Below are 20,814 nucleotides of genomic sequence, written 5' to 3' on the forward strand. Positions count from 1 at the left end.
CATAAATAATAAGAAATAAAAGCAACTCAAATATTCATCAACCGTTGAACAGATAACCATATTGTACTACGGAATACTACTCAGCTGCAAAAAGGAATGACATATGGATGAATCTCAAAACATTATAAAGGAAAGAATTAAACACAAAAGACTATGTACTGTGTGATTCCATTTATATGGAACTCTAGGAAAGGCATGGTTGTAATGACAGTTGCAGTTGCCTGGGGCTGGGGTGGGGGAGGAGATGAATTGCAAATGAGCAGGAGAAAATGTTTTAGGGTACAGGAACTGTTCTGTATCTTGATTGTGGTGATGGTAGCATAATTGTGTAAAATTACCAAAATGCATCAGGCTGTAGACTTAAAATGGGTGCATTTTATTGAATGTCAATAATAATCGGGGGCTTTCCTGGTGGTCCAGTGGTAAAGAATCCGCCTTCCAATGCAGGGGACATGGGTGCAATCCCTGGTCAGGGAACTAACATCCCACATGCCGCGGGTCAACTAAGCCTGAGCGCCACTACCGACCTCTCACGCCTCAATTAGAAAGCCTGCGTGCCGCAAAGTACAGAGCCCCTGCGCTCTGGAGCCCAGGCCACAACTAGAGAAGAGAAAACCCGCATGCACGACACAACTAGAGAGAAGCCCGCGCGCCGCAAGGAGCGCCACAACGATAGATCCCACATACCGCCAACGAAGATTCCGCGTGCTGCAACGAAGATTCCGCGTGCTGCAACGAAGATTCCGCGTGCTGCAACGAAGGCCTGACGTAGCCAAATAAATAAATATTTTTAAAAGTCAAATATAAATTTTAAGTTAAAAAACTCCACATCCAGATACATCTCGAGCAAAGAACACATAAAGAATGGAGCGCATTGAAAATGGTAAAAATGAATGTAAATAAAAATTATAAAGGTATCCAATAGAAGAACTAAAAACAGACCACAAAGCTTCAAAATTGATAGAAGTATCTGCAGTGAGCCTGTGCGTGGCGGATGGAAGACAGATGGGACAGAACCACAGACACCTGGCAGAACAACAAGGGAGCGGCTTCATCCTGGTTACAAAGCCCTGAAGCATCGTTTGGTCCTCATCTCCCTGGGAGTTAGGGAGGCTGGCACATATTATCCCTGCTTTATAGGAACAGAAACATAGCCTCAGAGAAAAGGAGTTACTCTTCCAAGAAGCCATGTTAAGTAACAACAGGATAAGGTATGTGTCTTTCGAGATAACTTAGTCCAGTCCCCCTGAAATGAATCTTGGAAGCTGTGTTCCTGCTATCCAGTCCCCGGGAGGGCTCCTCTAACGCGGGGCGAACAGCTTTTTCCCGAGGCTGCTGAGCGGTGGAGGGGTTCGGCGCTGTCACCGGGCAGGGACGCTGAGGCAGCCCCACCGCAGACACCGCCCGCGTGCGCGCGCAGTCGGACAGGGGCCGGGGCGCCGCCGCGGGTCCGTTGCTAAGGCCGCGCCGCCCTGGCGACCGAGGGCCGCGACCCCGCGCACGCGCCTTGGCCGACTCCGGTGCACTGTGGGATGGAAACCCGAGCGGCGCGTCTAGGCCGGACCTGGCGGCGGCGGCGGCGGGGCCGGCGGCGGCCGGGGAGCGGGGTTTAGGCTCGGCGGCCGGCGAGACGCGGGCGGCGCCGCCATGAACGCGGCGGTGGTGAAGCGGACGCAGGAGGCTCTGGGGAAGGTGATTCGGAGGCCGCCGCTGACGGAGAAGCTGCTGAACAAACCCCCGTTCCGCTACCTGCACGACATCATCACGGAGGTGAGCGCCGGGCCGGGGCGGGGGTCGGGGTGCAGGCCGGGGGTCAGGGCCCTTGTGGGGCTCGGGGTGCGGGCCGGGGGTTAGGGCCCCTGTGGGGGTCGGGGTGAGGGCCGGGATGCGGGTCGGGGGTCACTGCCGGGTTGTGGGTCGGGACCCGGGCTGGTGTCAGGGTCGGACCTCGCGTCGCTGAGCGCGTCTCCTGCCCGAGGAGCCGGGCTTTGGCCGGATTGCGCGGCGCCTCTGCTCTCACCCCTGTGCTCCCCTTCGCGCCAACCCCCTGAGCCCCCTCTTCCGGGGAGACTCCCGGCCCCTTGGGGAGCATTCTTATTTCTTCCCATCCTACCCATGTATCTCTTAGAGCACATCTTCCACTCTACCTGGCAAAGCTGTTTCTGTGATTTTTTTTGCTGCGGTGTCTAGCATGTGGAGAGTGCTTGCAAATCCCGGGAGAAAGAAATCATTCTTTTTTTTTTGTATAAACTCCCTCTCCCCAAGTTTTCCTCCACCTGCTCCACTGTGGTCACCACATACTGGGTGCTTAATCAGTACCTGTGGGTGAATTGATTGAAGGTGGTTTAGGGGACCTGAAAAGAAGACGCTATAAAAGAGCAGGTGAGTATTTGCTGATAAACGACAGAGCATGTCTTGAGATTGGTTGTCTGTAAACTTTTCCCCACTGGCTGGTGAATTCCTGAGTGACGTGGAAGGTAGCTTGTTTGTTGGCATATCCTGGGTACGGTACACAGAAGGTGCACGACAAACATTCATTGTTGAATGGAATCAGTCAAGGCTCCTGTAACTCAGGGTGGCAGCGCCCATCTCCGTGGCGCACCTGAGTGCAGTGTTGACCTTGGAAACTCGGGCATGCTCTTGGGGAGTTAAGAGCTCGAACTTGCAGGTGTCCAGGGGCTCAGGCTCCCACTCTTGCCCCATGTTTGTCCTTAAACTTCACTGCTCACTCTTTCCAGCAGGTGCTGGAAATGACACAAATTTTGCTTTGCTTGTTTTTGCTATCTTAGCTTAGCTTACAATGTGTGCCTCTCTCTGTTAAAAACCCTAATCGTGCTTGCAGCTCTCTTGAAACCCACCCACATCCCAAGGGCTGCCTTGACTGGCCTCCCCCTCCTCCTAAGCTAGTGCAGCACTTAGACCTGCCCTGGACAGTGTTTGGGGAAGGGACGTGGCTGCGTGGAGAGCCTGGTGGGAGCCGGGCCTTGAGCTGCATCACCCCCGCCCTGTGAAGTAGGCAGGTAGCGTCCTCTAACCCAGGAGGGGTCAAGTCACTTAGCCAGGAGGTGAGTGGCCAACTACAGCGGTTGCCGCCCAGCCTCACACTTTCATTTTCTGTGTTCGTCCCATCTCTTCACTGAAACAGAGCCAGGAAGGAGTCTGGGGGCCATACCTCGTCCTGTGGGTCTTGGTGTGGCCCTGGGCTCATGGTGGCTGCTGTCCCCACCTCCTGGAAGGGCGGAGGAGGAGGAAGGTTCGGGCAGGAATCGGCCTGGTTGGCCAGGTAGCCAGGGTGTGGGGAAGGAGTTCCGTGTTCCCAATCGGGATCCACTGGTCTGCTTTTCTTCCTCAGTTTTTTCCTAATCTAAGGTCAAAATTAATTTCTCTACCTGTGTAAAGATAAATACGTTAATTGTCACCTACTCAATAAAGATGTTAGGACAGTTGACATCTGGAAAGCATTTTCAGATAATATGTGCAGATCCTTGTACGAAAATTCTTCACTGCCCCTGAGTATTGTATTCAAATCTCCCTGTTAGTATTTTAGCTACTGCTAAACCAACTCTGCCTCTTTCATAAATTGAAGCACTGATCCTGCGAAATTCACGTCTCTTGTTGGTTAAAATGACTGCTCACAAGTTTAACTGTCAGCACACTGGAAAAAGCTCCAAAGGTTTTTCCTTTTGAGGACGCAAAAGTTCCAGGAATGTTAAATGCAGGATACTCCTAAGATTCCACCTGTCTTGTCAGGAAGAAAACCAGCACAGCTGTTAAGTAGTTTGAGGAATGAAAGCTAGCTTAATTAATAGCTAGCTAGTTGTAGCTTGGTCTCAGAGAAGGAGCCTAATATTAGTGTGGGACTGTCTTTTTTTTTTTTTTTTAAGGTAATAAATACTCTTTATATCTGACCCAGGACACACACATATAGGCAATATTCATCCTAACTACCTACAGTGCATTCTGATATTTTCTTATATGTTTTATTAAAAAAATGCTTATTGCTACCCATTACATTGACTTTATAGTGACCTGCCGCATTTTGAAAACCTCTGGTCTGAGAGAAGCCAGGGCCCTGGTGTGTCTGGAGGTGGGGAGGAACGGAACACATCACCACCCCCAAAGCCTGACTGAGGGGTAGCTGGGAGGTCCAGGTTGACTGAGGAGAGGAAGGGGTGGGGGGAGAACAAAAGTGATGTGGCACAGAGCACCCCTGTGTCCCAGGAAGTGAGGAGAAACCCAGGCTGGGACGTCCCTCTTCTTTCCAAAGTCCACGCTCTCCACTGCCCTGAGCCATCCTCACAGGAGGCCGTTTCCTGTCTGTGCACCTCTCGGGGCCTCCTCGTGGTCGTGAGGCTAAGTCCATATTCCTGATGGCTTCAAAGGCCATCCAGTCAGGCCCGTGCGACTCCCTGGCCTCAGGCTCCACTTGTCGAACTTCCTCTGGCCCCTTCAACAGGACCTAGTTGGACCTTGTGGGACTGTTTCTTTTGCCTGTCACGTGCTTCCTCAATACCCGCTCCCCCAATTCTTCTCCCGTAAGCTTCTGGTCTTAGTTTAGATATGAATTGCTCTGGGAAGTGTTCCCCGACTCCCCGGGGCCTCCTGCACCTGGACCCGTTATAGCCCCGCGGGTCCATCGTGTTCACCTGTCATCACAGCCAGGCTGAGTTCTGTGAGGACCAGGCTGGCTCCTGCCGGGACGAGGCCTGGCACATGGCAGACGCTCAGTGCTCATTGCGTCAGTGGATGAATGACGTCCTGGGCGTAGACAGATCCAGGCGGCCCTTAGCGTGGGCAGTGGGCGAGGCCAGGGCACGGGCTGTCCCGTGGGGCGCTGACCATGGCCTCGCTTTATCTTTTGAAGGTGATCAGGATGACCGGTTTCATGAAGGGCCTCTACACAGACGCCGAGATGAAGTCCGATAACGTTAAGGTAGGTCTGAGGCACTGTCCCTGCTCGCCTTCGTGAACAGGGTTTTTGTGAGCAGTGCGCTGTGGTGGCCCCTCGCTCACGGCTGACCTGTGGCTGGCATGCGAGGCTGGTGGCTCTGGGCGTTGCCATGTGCCCTTCCTCACTTCGTGGTCTTTGCGGCAGCTGCCTAGCACGCTAACGTTATCCTGGAGAAATGCAATGAGTGTTCCAAAGGTTAATGATGCTAGCCCACCACCTACAGCTAAAAGCTTTACCGAAGATTTTTTTGGTGGTGGTTGTTATAAAGAGTCAGGATTTCTAAATTTAACACACATCTAAAAATAGCTTTTTATCTGAACGGGAACTGTGCCTGTTGGACATACTGAAGATAATGCAAGCTCTTTTTGAAGTATTTTAATATTTGTGTTTTAAATGGAAATCTTTCAGGATAAAGACGCCAAAATTAGCTTCCTTCAGAAGGCCATAGACGTGGTGGTCATGGTCTCCGGAGAGCCACTGTTGGCAAAACCGGCTCGGATCGTGGCCGGGCACGAGCCTGAAAGGACCAACGAGCTGCTCCAGAGAATCGGAAAGTGCTGTCTCAACAAGGTAGCGCCGCCCCCGAGCTGGAAGCTGCCAGCGCGGGAGGGATGACCAGACGGGGAGGGCAGGCCACGCAGCGGAGCCGAGGTGTTTAAGGAGGGGGTTTTAACCCTGTGCTTGCAGTCTGACCCCACCTCTCCTGGAGCCTCAGAGTTGCAGAAGTAGTTTAAAGCTGTACACTGAAACAGATAAGGCAGTGCTACGCACAGGGTCTACGAGCTGTCAGCATCAAATAGGGACTCCACAGGCACTTTGCTCGTGGGCACGTGGCTGGAGGCTGTGTGCCCGGCCTGCTGAGCCCTGCATCCTTTCTCCTTTTGGGCCTCCTTTCAGGGCAGGTGACTGTTTCCAACTGGGTGGCCGGAGGAGCTGCTTTTCTTCATCTTTGGGGCTTGTGGGATGTCCCTGTTCTCTGCCCGCCTTTCCAGCCTCTTGGGTCTGCTTCTCCCTCCCTCTTTCCCTCCTCCCCTCCATCCCTCCCTCTCCCCTGGTGGGTGTTTGCAGAGCTGTGCTGCCTTCAAAGAGATCCCGTTTCACTTGTGCAGGGACTGGATTTCCTGAGATCCTCACCAAGGGCTGGAATCTTGGCTTCTCCCTCACAGTCCAGCTGGGCCGTAGGAGCAGGTCATCCCCAGGGCCTGCCTTCTTTGTGGGATCTGAGTAGCCCCCAGGGGAGCGGAGTTGGACCTTTATCAAGGGCATGGCTAACAGAGCCCTTCATGGACCTGATGGGCTGAGGGCTCACCTTCCATGTTACCAAGATGGGAAAGGTGGGCTTCAGCTCACACAGCAGCAGTGGGAGATGGAGAGTGGGATCAGACTGGCCCCCGGGGCCTCAGGGTAGCCTCGCCCTGGTGTGCTGGGTCCAAGGCATGGAGACGCAGAGGCTCATCTTCCAGTGCGCTGACCTCTGGCCCCCGCCCCCACCCCCAGATCCTTCTCGTTGCTCATCTTTCCAAAAAGCAAATCTGACTAGCCTTCCTGCTGAATCCCTCGCCCCCAGCTCCGTGCACCGCTCACGAAGCCCGTCTCCTCTGGTCCTTTTCTCTCATCTCTCAACCTTGTGCCTGCACCCCTGAGGGCTCCTGCCCTGGTCTCACTCCCTCAGTTGTGCTGCTGCTTTCTCTGTGCGGAGCTGCTTCCCGGGAGCCGTGTGGGATTGGCTGCTCTTGCTGGAACCCCCGTCGTGTTCCCCCAGCGCACTGACTTTTGTTTGTTGTGTTTGGTGGCCTCGCTGGTGTGCAGCGTGTCCTCGGCCCGCGGTCTAGTGCCGGGCGTGTAACAGTCACTCAGCGCAGGCTTGCGGAAAGCGGGAGTGTGTGGCCAGTGGGATTCCTGACCCGAGGTGTTCAGAGACTCTCGGGGGCGGTCAGGGATGCTGCAGAAGGGATTTTGGCATTTGATGGGGCTCCGGTTAGATCATTCCTTAGGCCCTTCCGGTGCTGGGCCTCTGTGGCCCCGTGAGAAGTGAAGGGTGTCGTAGTCGTGTGGCCAGCTTTGGCGTCCTTGAACAGCACACACGTCCATGCTTGGCACCTTGGGTAGAAGGGACCCAGGGTTCATTTAGCTTGAGTGGACTGTGCGGTTACCGCAGGAGTGCTGGAGGGCTCGGTTAGAGGAGATGCTGTACGTTGTCTGTGGTAACGTTCATTTCCTTTTAATATTTTATCCTTTGAAATCCATTAGGAGACAAAGATTCCGTTTAATGAGCAGTCTTTGAATGTTGACATTCGTGTTTATCAAATGTACTAATTTCATCGCAACCTTGCATTTTATTTCCTCACGTTGGGACAAGCTCTCCAGCGACGATGCGGTGAAGAGAGTGTTAGCCGGAGAGAAGGTGGAAACAAAAGGAAGGTCCTCACTGACGTCGAAACCTCAAGAATTGGATAATAAGAACGTGAGGGAGGAAGCATCCAGGGTTCATAAGGATAAAGAGGTGAATGCAAGTTACGTGCATCTGAAAATGAAATAATGAGGCTTTTTGTGGTTCAGGTAGATATTTATAAGTGATATTGTCATCCAGCTTTTTTTTCCCCTAGGATAGAAGAAACTCTGAAATAAATGAGAGGAATACAAGCGGAGGTCGAAAACAGAAAGAGGAAGAAAGCAAACCAAGAGAAAAGGAAAGGGACAGGGAGAAGGCCAAGGAGAATGACCGAGACAGACACAAAGATCCCGAGAGAGACAAGTGCCACGAAGGGGAGAGCGAGCGGGCCAAGAACAGGGCCCGGCCGGAGAGGGCCAGGGACAAGGGCGCAGAGCGGGAGAGCGAGCGGAAGAACGAGGGCGGAAAGGAGGAGAAGTGGAAAGACCGGGAGAGCGAGCGCGAGCGACACAAGGGCCAGGAGCGGGCCCGGCAGAGGGTGCGGGACGGGCAGCGCTCCAGGGACCCCGACAGGGAGAGGAGCCACGAGCGCGAGAAGCCGGGGAGAAAGGTAAGTCCTGTCGGAAAACCTCTGCCTTTAACTTAGAAAGGGTTCGTGGTGTTCTCCACAACGACTCTGGTCTTGGTTGTAGTGTGATTAGGAAACTGGATTTCTTTATCACCAATTTAAAATTCTGACAGTCATGGATTCCTAGGAGAACCTGAAGGTGATACTGGTTTTTGCTTTTCCTGTCTGCTGTGTGTGTGTGTGCCTTCGGGCATTCTCCTGGAGACTGGGGATCAGTGGGTCCCGTGGCTTTGTGAGCAGCGTTTCCAGGCAGCCTCAGTGTGTGGGGTCCCCGGGGTGTGGGCATGGCTGCGTTTATTAAGGATTGGGGATACTTTCTAAGTCTCTGAAGCATTAGCAGATGAGTAAAATGAGACCTCAGTTTACTGAATTCTTGTTTAATTAAATTTTCAGGTAAATTTAGTGTTTTCCAGAAAATTCTTTTGGTTTCAGACACTGTTTTCTAGAGGTGCAGGTTATTTCGGACCCGCTGTAAATAGGGTAAGTCTCCTGGCAGGGCTGGCATTGCAAATGCTGGTTCTTGCAGGGACATCAGATAACTGTAAAGTGTCCTGGGCAGGTCCTGGAAATCCTCTGGTCTCCAGCTGCTAGAAAGGAGGAAGCTGAGGTCTGGGAAAGTACAAGGTCTGCTGAGTGAGGCGGCCAGGCGGTGAGGGGCTAGCTTGCTCTTTCCTGCTGAGCCGGCCTCTGGTTTTGTGGCCTCGCATCCCTGGCACCGGGAGGTGAGCGGGCTCCGTGGGACGGACTGCACGCCAGGCCTGGCAGCTGGTCTGCTCGGTGGTTCTGTTGGCTGTCGGTATGCTACCTGGGACCCTGGGGTCTCCCAGGGACACCCTGGAGTCATGTAACCCACCACGGCGTATGTATCATAAGAGCCCGGTTTCCCGTAGGAGTTTTAGAAATAACAGAGACCTTCCCTGTCTTTTGCTTCTTTCTAGAGGTCTAAGAAAAGTCTTTTTCGCTGAGCCGGTTTTAGTGTGGTGCTCGAACATTCTAGTGCACTTTACTGTGCACGAGGCAGCCCCTGCCTGGGGCACCTTCTCAGCCCTCCAGGCCTTCAGACCCAGTGTCCCACCCGTGATGTTCACTGAGGTTGCTGGTGGTATGACTGGTTTTTTAAGTAGAGAGACATTTCCAAAGAGAACTTTTATAGGTGGATACATGGGACGTATTGGAGCCACGAGCGAGGCGTGCTTTTGTTTAAATGTGTGAGACCAGGGTGAACGGACTGCGTTCCTGCTCCCAGCTGGCCGTTGTTGGCCGAAGGCAGGTGTTCATAGACCTGTCGTGGTGATTTTGCTGGACTGGCCCTTCTGTGTCCATCTGGGGCTCCTTTGTGGAACAGGGCTCTGGGGGCAGGCTGCTGTCTCCCCCAGGAGTGGTGGGACCCCCAGAGAGCCGAGCCTCGAGGCTTCCGGGAGGGCAGCTCCAGGGAAGAGGAGACTCAGCTCTCACCTGGGCCCTGCCGGGCAGTCTGCAGCCTCCAGTCGAATCCCATGACTTAGAAGAGACGATGGTGAGACATTCTCAGCCTGTGAAACAGCAGGTATGAAGGCACTCTGAGAAGTCACGGGTGTGTCCCCGTGTGGCGGTGGAGGATGAGTCTGAGGTCAGAGTGGCCACGTGTGGGTGCTGCCCTCCTCCCATGTCTGCAGGGAACTGAGCACTCTGGGCTGGGGGGACCCCAGGCACAGAGCCCGGCCCGCACAGGAAACTACTTCGGATATAGTCTGCTACCTTCATAGTTAAGTCGTGAGGACAGTTAATTGTTGAAGTACTCAACAGGCATCCACTGCTTTTCATGGAGGAAAATCTCAGTGATCGTGTCTCTTCTACTCCTTATGTCGAGATATGTCTTTCTGAGAGTTGATTTAAGTGTGCGGTTTTTTAAGGTGTTGATTTAACATGCTTACAGTTTTCACGTCATTTTTGTTTTGAGAGTGCTTTCCTGATGTAGCGTCTGGAGACTTTGCTCAAAAAGAGCCGCTCCATTGGGAGGTGAGAGTGGTTCCCTCACAGAAGATAGGAGTGGGCGACTCCCTCGTTTCCAGATCCCCTGTGTGTTCCTGGAACATCTCCGAGAAGTCTGGCCTGGCGTAGGGACCGCGTGGGCCTGGGAGACGCTGCTCCCTGCGGTTCCCTGCGAGGCCCTGCCCCTGCTGCCCTTGGCCTCCTGGTCAGCCCCCAGTGGGCGGAGATCTCGGATAGGCCTTTGGAGGTCCAGGCCACACGGCGACCACCGTGGGGCGGGGCTGGGATGTGACGTGGTGCTCCCGTGTGAAGGGTTATCTTGTTGGTCAGTGTTAGAGAAAACATCTCGGCGCGTTTTTAGATGTTACGGACTTAAGTAATTCTAGAGTTTGAAAAAAAAAATTTTTTTTTATAGTCCTCAAGCTCAGGAGAGATGTCTAAAAAGTCGTCAGATGGATCTTTCAAAGACTCCAAAGCTGAAACAGAGGTAAACTTGAAAAAATAATTTTGAGAGACATAAACCCATAAACCCATAGCTGTGTTGAAATAGTAAGTGCTGTGTGTGGTCCACCCCCAGTCCACGGAGGCACGGGGTGGGGCGTGGCGGAGGCTCACACACAATAGGTCCATATTTATTTTGTCGTTAAAGTACCGCTTTAAAGGGTTTACTGCCTGCAAGGTAGGTGGGGTGTGTTTATTCTCTGCTTCTCTGTGGTGGACTCTTGGGTCTCCTCGTACCTTTATGTGACAAGTATGATGTGCGGAGTACAGAGGGGTAAGGCAGTCATTTGGGAGAGGATGGAGGTGGCACTTTGGAGGAGTCTGGGAGAGGATTAAGTCATGAGGCAGGCAGGGACCGGAGGGCCGGCTGGAGGGACCCGTCCAAGCTCTGCCTGGCCCGGTGGGACCCTGCAGTGCAGTTCCTGTGGGTGAGGTCCAGGCCAGGCCGGGCTGTCTTGGGGAGGTTAGACTCACCCCAACTTCATCGTCCAGTTTGCATTTCAGAAAGTATATCCGGGCAGCCACAGGCAAGATGGACAGGCGTGGAGTGGAGGCTGGGAGGCTAGTTAAGAGGCCCTCGTGGCAGGTTGAGGGAGGGGTCGGGCCAGGGAACTGAGCCAGCGGTGGGAGGGACGGGATGTGCTGTTTTCTCTGATTTACGCTCTGTTTAAACACACTGTGTACGTTTTCACTCTCAGAGTTGTTCACAAATGCATTGAGGTAATTAAGCATATAGCGACAGAAGTCGAGTCCTCATAAACTCATCTGATGAGAGTGATTCTCAAGGTATGGTCAGTGGACGGCTGACCTTTTTAGGGCTGTACCAAAAAGTGGAATTCTGCATTTAGAGTGAAAGAGCTTTCGGCTTCCTTCTAATCCACACTCTTAGGTCTTAAGTGCTTAGCTGCGCTGACTTGGAGTCAGTTCCCCTTTGAATGCGTACGGATGTTGTTGTGTTTCCTGTTTGTTCTTCCTTGAGCTTGAATAATAAATCTGCTCATGGTGTCGCTCTGTGGTGCATCAATTAATTTACTTTTTTCATTCTCTTTTCTTTAAGACTGAGATTTCCACTAGAGCATCCAGGTCAGTGACAACAAAGACATCAAAACGGCGATCCAAAAATTCAGTGGAAGGTACTGCAAAATTTATCATACAATGTAGCTGAAAATACTAGATTCTTTTTTCTTAATTTATTTTATTTTTGGCTGTGTTGGGTCTTCGTTGCTGCGCACAGGCTTTTCTCTGGTTGTGGCGAGCGGGGGCTACTCTTCGTTGTGGTGCGCAGGCTTCTTATTGCGGCGGCTTCTCTCGTTGTGGAGCATGGGCTCTAGGCGCGCCGGCTTCAGCAGTTGTGGCACGCAGGCTTAGCTGCTCCGCAGTATGTGGGATCCTCCCGGACCAGGGCTCGAACCCATGTCCCCTGCATCGGCAGGCGGACTCTTAACCACTGCGCCACCAGGGAAGCCAATACTAGATTCTTTGCTTTAGTCACAACATCTAGTAGGAAAAAGCTTCTGTGACTAGAAAGCGGATTTGCCTTTGGAAGGAATGAACAAAGACTGTGTGAAAATGATGAAGATATATGGTTTTCACACCCACATGCATGTGCATGCCCTTGCACACATGTGTGAGCTCACGACACCAGGGGCAGAGTACACCTGCATGATCTGTGTTCCAATCTAAAAGGTGTGACTGAATGTTAATTTTCCAGAAATATTTGTCAGTCATCCGTGTCTCACTGACTCTTCTGAATGGGTAAGCAAGTTTAGTCCTGATGCAGGACGGACGTCAAGAGCGTCCTGCCCTTAGACAGGTGATGTTTATGCATTTAAAACATAGCAGAAAATGTCACTGGCAGTCACGCTAAAAGCTGAAGCTGAAGCAAATGGGCCTGGCCTGGGTTTGCCCGAAGATGTGTCTCCTTGTGACAGACCAATAAGTAGGGGAAGAATGTCAGTCCAATGCAGGGAAGTACAGTTGGAGGCTGGCAGTGTCGGAGGCTTTCAGTGGAAGCATGAAGTTACTTTGAATGAGCAGTAGTAGTTCCTGAAAAGTCATCCTTTTCCTAAATTGTAAAACTTAAAGAAGTATGGCAAGAATGCAGTAGTTGGAATTTTTCACTGAGAGATTGAACTTAGGTGGTAAGTTCCACTCTTTGACATTGATAAATGCTTTAGTGAACTTCTTTGTGCCAGAAACTTTCTCTTCCTTTTGGGCGATCTCTGTGGGATAGGTTCCCAGGGTATAATTACTGGCACAGAGGGCCATTATGGACATTGTAAGGTTTTAGCTACAGTGGACCCTGTCTGTACCCTCTACCCCACACCTTCTCCGGGGATTTGTTTGAAAGGCTCACTGATTTTGATAGATGGAAAACACTCAGAGTCTGAGTGTTCTTATTTTGCGTGAGCTCCCTGTATGTTAAGGACATCTGCCAATTTTTTTTAAAGCATTTATTGTTTTATTTTTTTTAATTGGGGTATAGTTGTTTTACAATGTTGGGTTGGTTTCTACTGTACAGGGAAGTGGAGTTCCCTGTGCTAACAGCAGGTTCTTATCAGGTATCTATTTTAGGTATGTATGTCAATCCCAATCTCCCAATTCATCCCACCACCACCCCCCTGCCGATTTTTAAATAAGTATTTGTTTCTTATATTTTTTTTCCACTTTTTTAATTCTAATTTTGTTTGGTTACTGACTTGCCTAGGTGTTTAATTTTTTTTTTTTTTTTTTTTTTTTTTTTTGCGGTACGCGGGCCTCTCACTGTTGTGGCCTCTCCCGTTGCGGAGCACAGGCTCCGGACGCGCAGGCTCAGCGGCCATGGCTCACGGGCCCAGCCGCTCCGCGGCATGTGGGATCTTCCCGGACCGGGGCACGAACCCGTGTCCCCTGCATCGGCAGGCGGACTCTCAACCACTGCGCCACCAGGGAAGCCTAGGTGTTTAATTTTTATGCACTGGAAGCTACCAGTCTTTTTTCTGTAGTTTTTCCAGAGATTTGAGAGATGAAGGTTTGTGTTTTGTCATACGTTTTAATATTTAATCTTTCTGGTTATCTCTTATTTTAATTCATGGTATAAAATGAGGCTCTGCATTTATTTTTTCATAATAACTCATCAGGTGTTCCAGGGTCACTTACTAAATAATTGTTCCCTTCCCTCCTGCTCTGTGATCTCCCCACATGCCTTTTGGAGTCTGGAGTCTGGTGTTTCTGTTTTTGTTTTTCTCTATTGTTTTCTGTTTCACTACTAGTTCCCTATCATTTTTCTTTTCAAAGATGTTTTAAGCCCTTTTATTTGCTATTCTTCCAGATGTATTTTGTAATCACTTCATGAGTCAAAGAATCCCACATCCCACAAAACAAATGGATCAGGATGTAATTGGACTTGGGTGAAACTTAGGCTTTCGTTATTCTGGGAAGATTGGATACCTCTACTTTCAAGTTAGACAGGGGTCTCCTCCTCTCCCGAGATGTGTGTTGGGTGCTTGGGTGTGTCTGTCAGTCAGGGATTGCTCGATTGTTTGTTTTGTTTTCAGTTTTTTTGGAAATGGTATCTTTCTTCCCCTTATTAATTTTTAGTGATCGTTGTTGGAATATAGAAACTTTATTGATTTTTGTAAATGTATCTTGAATCTAGCTTGTATTGAATCTTAACCCATAATTGTTCCATTGATGTTTTGATTTTCTAAGCTGATGGTTGTATCATCTGCTTTTCTTTTTTACTAACTCAGGATGTTAGCCTCTGAGTTAACCGGTAAGCTGGAACTGTAGGGTTCCTTTTATTTGATCTTTGAGAGATTTGGTTATCAGAGAGTTGCCAGCTTTACGACATTAAGGTTTACTGAGCTGTCGACAAATTGGTGAACTCTTTCTTCCCTGCCTCTGCTAGTCGGGCACTGACCTCACCCCGGGTCCTTGCCCAGCAAAGCTGGCGCTGCACCCTGTCGTGCTGCCTCGCTTTAGCGGGTAGCATTAGGGGAAGGGTCCAGCACCCAGGAGGTGTGCGAGACACAGGTCCTCTGTGTGCCCGCCGAGGAGCGAAGCCTTGCCTTTACTAGAGAGGGAGGGCATCACGTTTGTTAGACATACTTAGAATCTTAAGGCCATACTGGAATCCCTATAGGATCCAAAAAACATTCTGTGTAAGAATATGATAATTTTTGCTTATTCTTAACCAGTGGAGACTAGCAGAGCAAATCACTTTGAGTTAGTGGGTGCATTTTAATTTCATTTGTTTGATAATATGCAGCATCGCAAATTAAGTTTAATACGTATTTTCATTGTGCAATTTCATGTTAGGAAGAAGGGATTCTAGAACCAGTGAAAATAGTCTCTCCCCTGAAAAAGAACGTCACTCTTCCTGCAGTAAAGCTAAGAAGGAACACACCGGGAAACAGCTCGGTAAGACTGAGCGAACCCCAGGGAGGCTGCGAGTGAGGGTTTGTGACTTGAAACCTTTAGCCGCCTGATCCCTTGCTTCCGTTTGATCGTTGAACAGACGGAGCCCCGTGGGTGGTGCAGAGGAGATGCGCCCTGTGCTAGGGACGCGGGCCCGGGTGCTAGAGCTCTGTTCTGGGGCCCCAGGTGGAGCAGGGGCAGGGGACCAGCGAGCCCCCTTGTCTGAGCCACGGGGCTGCCCCCGCCGTGCATGGATTCCCGTCCGTGACCCCCTCACTGGCCGAAATCGTCCACGTGAGCCTTCCTTTCTTAATTCTGCAAATATCTGTGGAGTACCTGCCCTCGTGGAGAGTATGAGCTAGAAGGAGAAGACAGATAATAAAGAGAGCTCAGGATGTATACATTCGTGTTAGTTAACCATGAGTCTTTTGAAGGGAGGTGAAGCCGAGAGAGGTGGAGGGGGTGCATAGGCAGGGAGGGCCACTGAGGAGGGGGTGTCTGGACAGAGTCCCCTAGCGTCACAGAGCACATGACCTGTGGGTGTCCAGGAATGGCCAGAGGCCCCGAGCTGGGGACAGGCCTGCCTGTTTGAGTGACTGGAAGCCAGGTGGTGAGGCTGGAGCAGAGAGAGGGCAGGTGCCAGGAGAAGGGGCTCGTGAGCGGGCAGGCTGGGGGCATGGTGGAGTAGGTGGGAGCGAAGTCCCGGGGTGCCCAGCAGGACAGAGACAGGTTCTGGCTTAGGTTTGAGAGGCGCCCCCCTTAAAACTGCAGGGGCGGGAATGAAGGCCGGAGAGCAGTTAGGTGGTGCTGTGGCGTCCAGGTGAGAGGCCGCAACGTCTGGGACCCAAGGTCACTGCTGCGGAGATGGGGGGTGGGGGGGGCGGGGTAGGCCGCTCTCACGGAAGGGATGACAGTGGCGCCGATGGACTGCACGGCGCCTGTTAGAGAGGAATCACAGGTGGGATCGGTCGGGGTGTCCGGCACCTCCGTGGTGTCATTTATTGAAGTGGGGAAGGCTTTGGGAGAAGCTGGTTGGCGGATCCTTTCTAGAGGCGTTAAGTTCAAGATGCCTGTGCAGCAAGCAGGTGGAGGCATTGGGCAGCGGCGGGCGCGCGGGCCTGAGGCTCAGGGGCAGAGCTGGAGAAGCTGACGTCAAAATGAAGAACTTGGGGGTCCCAGATGCGCGCGCGGGCCTTCATGCAGCAATGGCCTCCGGGGAGCGTGGAGCCCCGGATTCGAGGGTCGGAGAGGAGGAGAGGGCTCTGGCAGAGGAGACAGAGGCCAGCAAGTTGGGGGGGCTGGAGAGCCAGCGCCCTGAAAGCCAGGGGCTTCCGGAGGGGGAGGGGCTTATCCAGCGCTTCCGAGACGGGTCCCGTGGAGGCTGAGGGTTGACCGTTGAGTTGATGGGACAGTTAGTTGGTGACCTTGGCATAAAGCCTTGTAAATCCCAACCAAAGCAACCAAACGCGAAAACCTTTGCAATAGTTTGATCTGTTGTTCACTGTTTTATGTCAGGAAGAAAGGAGGATGATATTTCAGCTAAAATTTTAGACCCCATAGTGTCTGGATTAAATAATGAACCAGATCAGGAAACTACAACTTCAGAAATAGGTAAGAAAAATATATTCTTTAGTTTAAATTCCTCACCACTTTGGTATGAAATATTTACATCTCAGTGGGGTTATCATTATTCTTTATTTTTTTAACCACTTTAATGTTCATCAGATTTCTTTTTTCCCACAGTGTACTGAAGAACAGAAATGACTTGATAGTCTGTTTGCTTTAATTTACTAAGTTTTATGATAAAGAAGATTAACGTAGCTTTAAGTTAACCTTTACGTGCTTTATTATGTGTAACATCTTTGCATCTAAGTCAAAATGCTTTCTTCATCTTACTCCTGGAATTTTAAAAAGTGTTGTGGATAGTTAGAGAAATTATCTTTCAATTCTGCAGCGTGCTCTGCTGTGTTCTGTTAAGAAAATGCTCCACAAGAACTATTTTCAAGTGCTTGCTCGGAGCACCCGGGGAAGGTGTCCCCGTGGCACACCTTTTACATTCGAGGCTGGCAGTGTGACGTGTGTGCACATCCTCACCCTGCTGATACCAGCTGATTAGACGTACGGATATGGAATTTCGGTGGGGTGATCCAAGGTTGTAACTGTGTGGAGTCTTCTGTGATGTTTAACTAAATTCTTCAGAAATACGGCAATTCTTGAGTGACATTTGAGGGGAAAAATAGTGTAAATCTTGCCCCCAGGGAAAGGTAAAAATTTTTCTAGGCTGCACCTGCCTCGGATCTACCTGGTTTTTTAACATTCTGTAACTGTAGCTAGAATAACAATAAGCCCATGTTGCTGCACTTGCGTTCTCCCTTTACTAGTTTTTGCTTTTCTAAGAGGGGTGTGTTTGCAAGCCGTCTGCGCCATCGCTGGTTGAGCAGTGATGGTCTGTGGTTATTCTGTTCCAAGTAGGTCAGCTCTGTGTGGTTTATCTGCGTCTTGAGCAGTGTGGGAGGACCGAACGACCTAAATTGGGACAGAATGAGTTCTTACGGATGAAAATGCTTTTCTCAGTGGCCACGCCCGTTGCAATTCAGCTGCATCTTGTGATGTTTTATTTCATTTCTGCAGGAGCTTTTCTCAGCCACAGGCGGGTCCTGTGGGGGGCAGCACAGGGCAGTCCTGGTACTGCAGGAGAGGGGAGTGGGCGGGGCGAAGCTTGAGTGAGGGCTTGCCCTGCGCAGGCCCTGGGCGGCCCACGTGGGCACACCTCGCATCCAAACCCAAACCTGCGTACCTGCTGCCCTGGAACGAGCCGCACAGGTGTGCTCTCTGAGCCAGTGTCTCCTCGTGGGTACACGGGTGTGAGAAGACCTGCCTTGAGGGTAAATGAGGTGATGATCGTGAAGTGACTGGCTTGTCACAGACATGTCGTGCACCATTGCTTTAGTACCCATCACTTTATATATAAAGTTTACTCGAGAGCCCCAAGTCAGGGTGAGTCAGCGCTGTTCTGAGATGGTATGCTGGATTTAAAATAAATTGGGGTAGTTCTTTAGACATATGTTAGACTTTATGGATCTTTATAGATCTTTATCTGCATGTGTGAAAATAATAAAACTCAGTGTTTAAGAAGCACAGAACATTGCAGCAGGCGATTCTCAGTTGAGCGCTTTGTGGAGATTAGAAGGAAGCCTGGCGCCACCTGGGGGCCGCCAGCAGAGTCCTGTGCGCTCCCTGTCCCTGGGTGGCCCTAGTGAGCCTCCCTCCCCGCAAACCCTTCCTCCCTTGAGTCCTGTCACTGCACACACCCCGGGTCCCTGTCATCACAAGTGTCGTCCTGCACTGGCAGTCATTTTGCTTCCGGAATTCAGGGTTTGCCAGCAGTCGTTAGGGTTCCTTAAGTTTCCAGATTGATTATGGCTTCCAGATCCAGGCCACTGGGTGTGTCCTCCCAGCCCCCTTCCTCTCCTGGCCAGCGCTTCAGACCAGCGCCTGGCCGGGTCGTGCCGACTGCTCCAGGGCCTGGCCGGCCTGCGTTACTGTTGGGGTGTCCCGGGACAATGGTTGGGCTTGGTGGTTCTCATTTGCCTTTGCCGGTGGATTGAAGAATTCAACAAGGAATTTATCCATTTCTTTCTCAAAACATGAACGTCTTCCTTCCCTGCTCACATTGTCACACAGGCTGTCTGAGGAGACTCGCTCCTTCTACAGCTGTTTGGTCGTCTTATGTTTTCCCGGAACCTTACAGCATCCATGTCTTCATTTTGCTCAGGTTCGCTCATTTCATTTTGTTTTATTGTTTAGACATTTTCATTATGAAAAATACATAGAAAGAGTAGAATGACTCGCACCCATGTACCTCTCATGTAGATTCAATGGTCCTAACATTCTGACACATTTGCTTCATCTATAGTGACGTAGTTTTATGAAATATTTCAGAGTATTTAAAAAATATTTTAATACTTTAATAATTCCATTTAAATACTTCAGCATGCACCTCAAAAAAAAAAAAATGTTCCTACATAGCCGTAAAATTATTGTTGCACCCAACAGACTTGTCATTCCCCAAGAGCATCTAAAACCCAGGCTGCATTCTTATTGTCTCAACAATGTTATTTTTAAAAAAATCAGGATCCAGAACACACTGTATGTTTTTTATTATTCTTTTTGTGTCTTTAACCTCTTGAATGTGGAACAGCCCCCCTTCCCCCACCTTCGTTCCAGAGCATTGACTTTGTGGAGAGGTGAGGCTGCTTGCCCTGTACAGCGCTCCCTCTGCCCCCCTTCCCCCACCTTCGTTCCAGAGCACTGACTTTGTGGAGAGGTGAGGCTGCGTGCCCTGTGCAGCGCTCCCTCCTCTGTGTTTGTCTCATCGCTCCCGTGCTGTCATTTAACTTACGGCGCCACCCCCCACCCCCCGGTATTTCTGTTAGATCTAAAGGCCTGATCAGATTTGGGTTAAAGAGATTGCTTCTCCCTCACCCCTACGTAGGTGATGCTGTGCCCTTTACCTTGTGTCCTGTCAGGATGCACTTAGTGTCTCTGCATCCCATGATATGATGCTAAGGCTGGTCACTGGGCTCGGCAGATCCGCCCATTTTAAACCCTGGTTATTTGCATTTACCCTCAGATGTAGTCAGCACCTCCGTGCAGCTGAACTTTGCACAGAGGCCTGGCAGAACGGCAAGCTGCTTGTGTAGTGCTGTGGGCTCTGCGCTGCTTGGTGAGTTTCAGGGAGAGTGACTGGTGCAGACTCCGTGGCCCCAGCCAGTGCCCCCAGCTTTGCGCGGGTGATCTTATTGGGATGAGAACCCCCTCAAGGCGCGGTGCTCCGCCCACGTCCTTACCTGCAGCGCTCAGTAATGGCCGCTAACTCAGCAGATTGTGCTAATGCACTGACTTTTTTTTTTCCAATTCATAGTAATTTTAATTTCTTATGGGTGCGTTATTGTTTTAAAAGCTGTTGTTGGCAAGTTGGTTAACCTGCCCTCTGATTAAGAATCGATTGTAGTATTATTAGTGAATGATAGTCTGTTTTTATGTTCTTTCTGTTTGTGTGAATTTGGGGTTTAGTAAACCTTACTTAAGAATACCACTGGAAACGTTAAAACAACCATCATAGGCCTCTCAAAAAAGTAAAGAAAGAAAGAGCTTTGAGGAGATAAAATTGTGCAGAGTGTCATTGGTCTCCTCGAGCTATGGACAGAAATAATGCATTTGTAATTTACTTACTGTGCTGGTGGGTTTTGCACAGTATAGAAAATATTTGATACTTTCAAATAGCATATGACAACTTAAAGTTATTGGGGTGTTTTCTTCTAAAATTGACAATCTACAGCTGCCTAACTTATACTTGTTTTTAGATTTGTTTGTTTTAGAACTTAATGGTATTTCTTGTTGGTCCTATGAGATATCATAAATAATTAACTGTAGACATGAATCAGACTGTTTAAGTCAGCATCGTTTTTGCAGATCAAAAAAAAAAATGTCCTCAGAAAATTATATGTTGTCTATTTTATGTAGTTGCACTACATAAAATCAAGCAGTTCTCTGATAGTGACAGTTTAATTCTGACATAAACTATTTCTTTGAATACTTTTAAGAAATTATAAGATCGTGTTTCAGGAAAGGAAACATTTTCCTAATTTTATTTTTGCCTCCGGATCCATTTCAGAGAGTGTGTGGGAGGGTCCTTTGGTAATGGGTCAGGTTTCCTCCCTGGGTCCTGCCACAATTCAAAATCTGTTCCCCCAGCACCCATCCTTTTGTTTTTACTAGGAAAAAATGTTTTATTTCTCAGGTATTTGGTGTTTTTTTCTATTTTTATAAACATTCGCATATGAGTCAGTAATCAGGAGGCAAGCGTTTGGGAGCTTTTGAGACGTCTAGGGCTGTGCATGAGGCCAGAAATATTTTTCCTTCTCCTCTTGCTTTCCTGAAGTTGCAACCTATTTGCAGCTTGTGACTCCC

The 20,814-nt window shown here is 50.1% G+C and overlaps 1 protein-coding gene across 5 annotated transcripts in view; it reads left to right on the forward strand.

Annotated features, from left to right (window-relative positions):
* The first annotated feature begins 1,513 nt into the window (after window positions 1–1,513).
* TRAF3IP1 (TRAF3 interacting protein 1) overlaps window positions 1,514–20,814 on the forward strand; it is a 65,778-nt gene continuing 46,477 nt past the window's right edge. For 2 of the 5 annotated variants that reach the window (XM_033424120.2, XM_004262542.4), the window contains exons 1-7: window positions 1,515–1,770; window positions 4,865–4,933; window positions 5,360–5,521; window positions 7,311–7,454; window positions 7,558–7,953; window positions 10,358–10,429; window positions 11,501–11,576. In XM_033424120.2, the coding sequence (XP_033280011.1) occupies window positions 1,648–1,770; window positions 4,865–4,933; window positions 5,360–5,521; window positions 7,311–7,454; window positions 7,558–7,953; window positions 10,358–10,429; window positions 11,501–11,576 (1,042 nt within the window). In that variant the 5' untranslated portion in view covers window positions 1,515–1,647. Of the gene's footprint in view, window positions 1,771–4,864; window positions 4,934–5,359; window positions 5,522–7,310; window positions 7,455–7,557; window positions 7,954–10,357; window positions 10,430–11,500; window positions 11,577–14,742; window positions 14,845–16,356; window positions 16,453–20,814 lie in introns of all 5 variants that reach the window. The other 3 variants (XM_033424095.2, XM_033424105.2, XM_033424127.2) reach the window with 3 other exon arrangements.

This window comes from Orcinus orca, chromosome 7, assembly GCF_937001465.1.
Source record: "Orcinus orca chromosome 7, mOrcOrc1.1, whole genome shotgun sequence".
NCBI lineage: Eukaryota > Metazoa > Chordata > Mammalia > Artiodactyla > Delphinidae > Orcinus > Orcinus orca.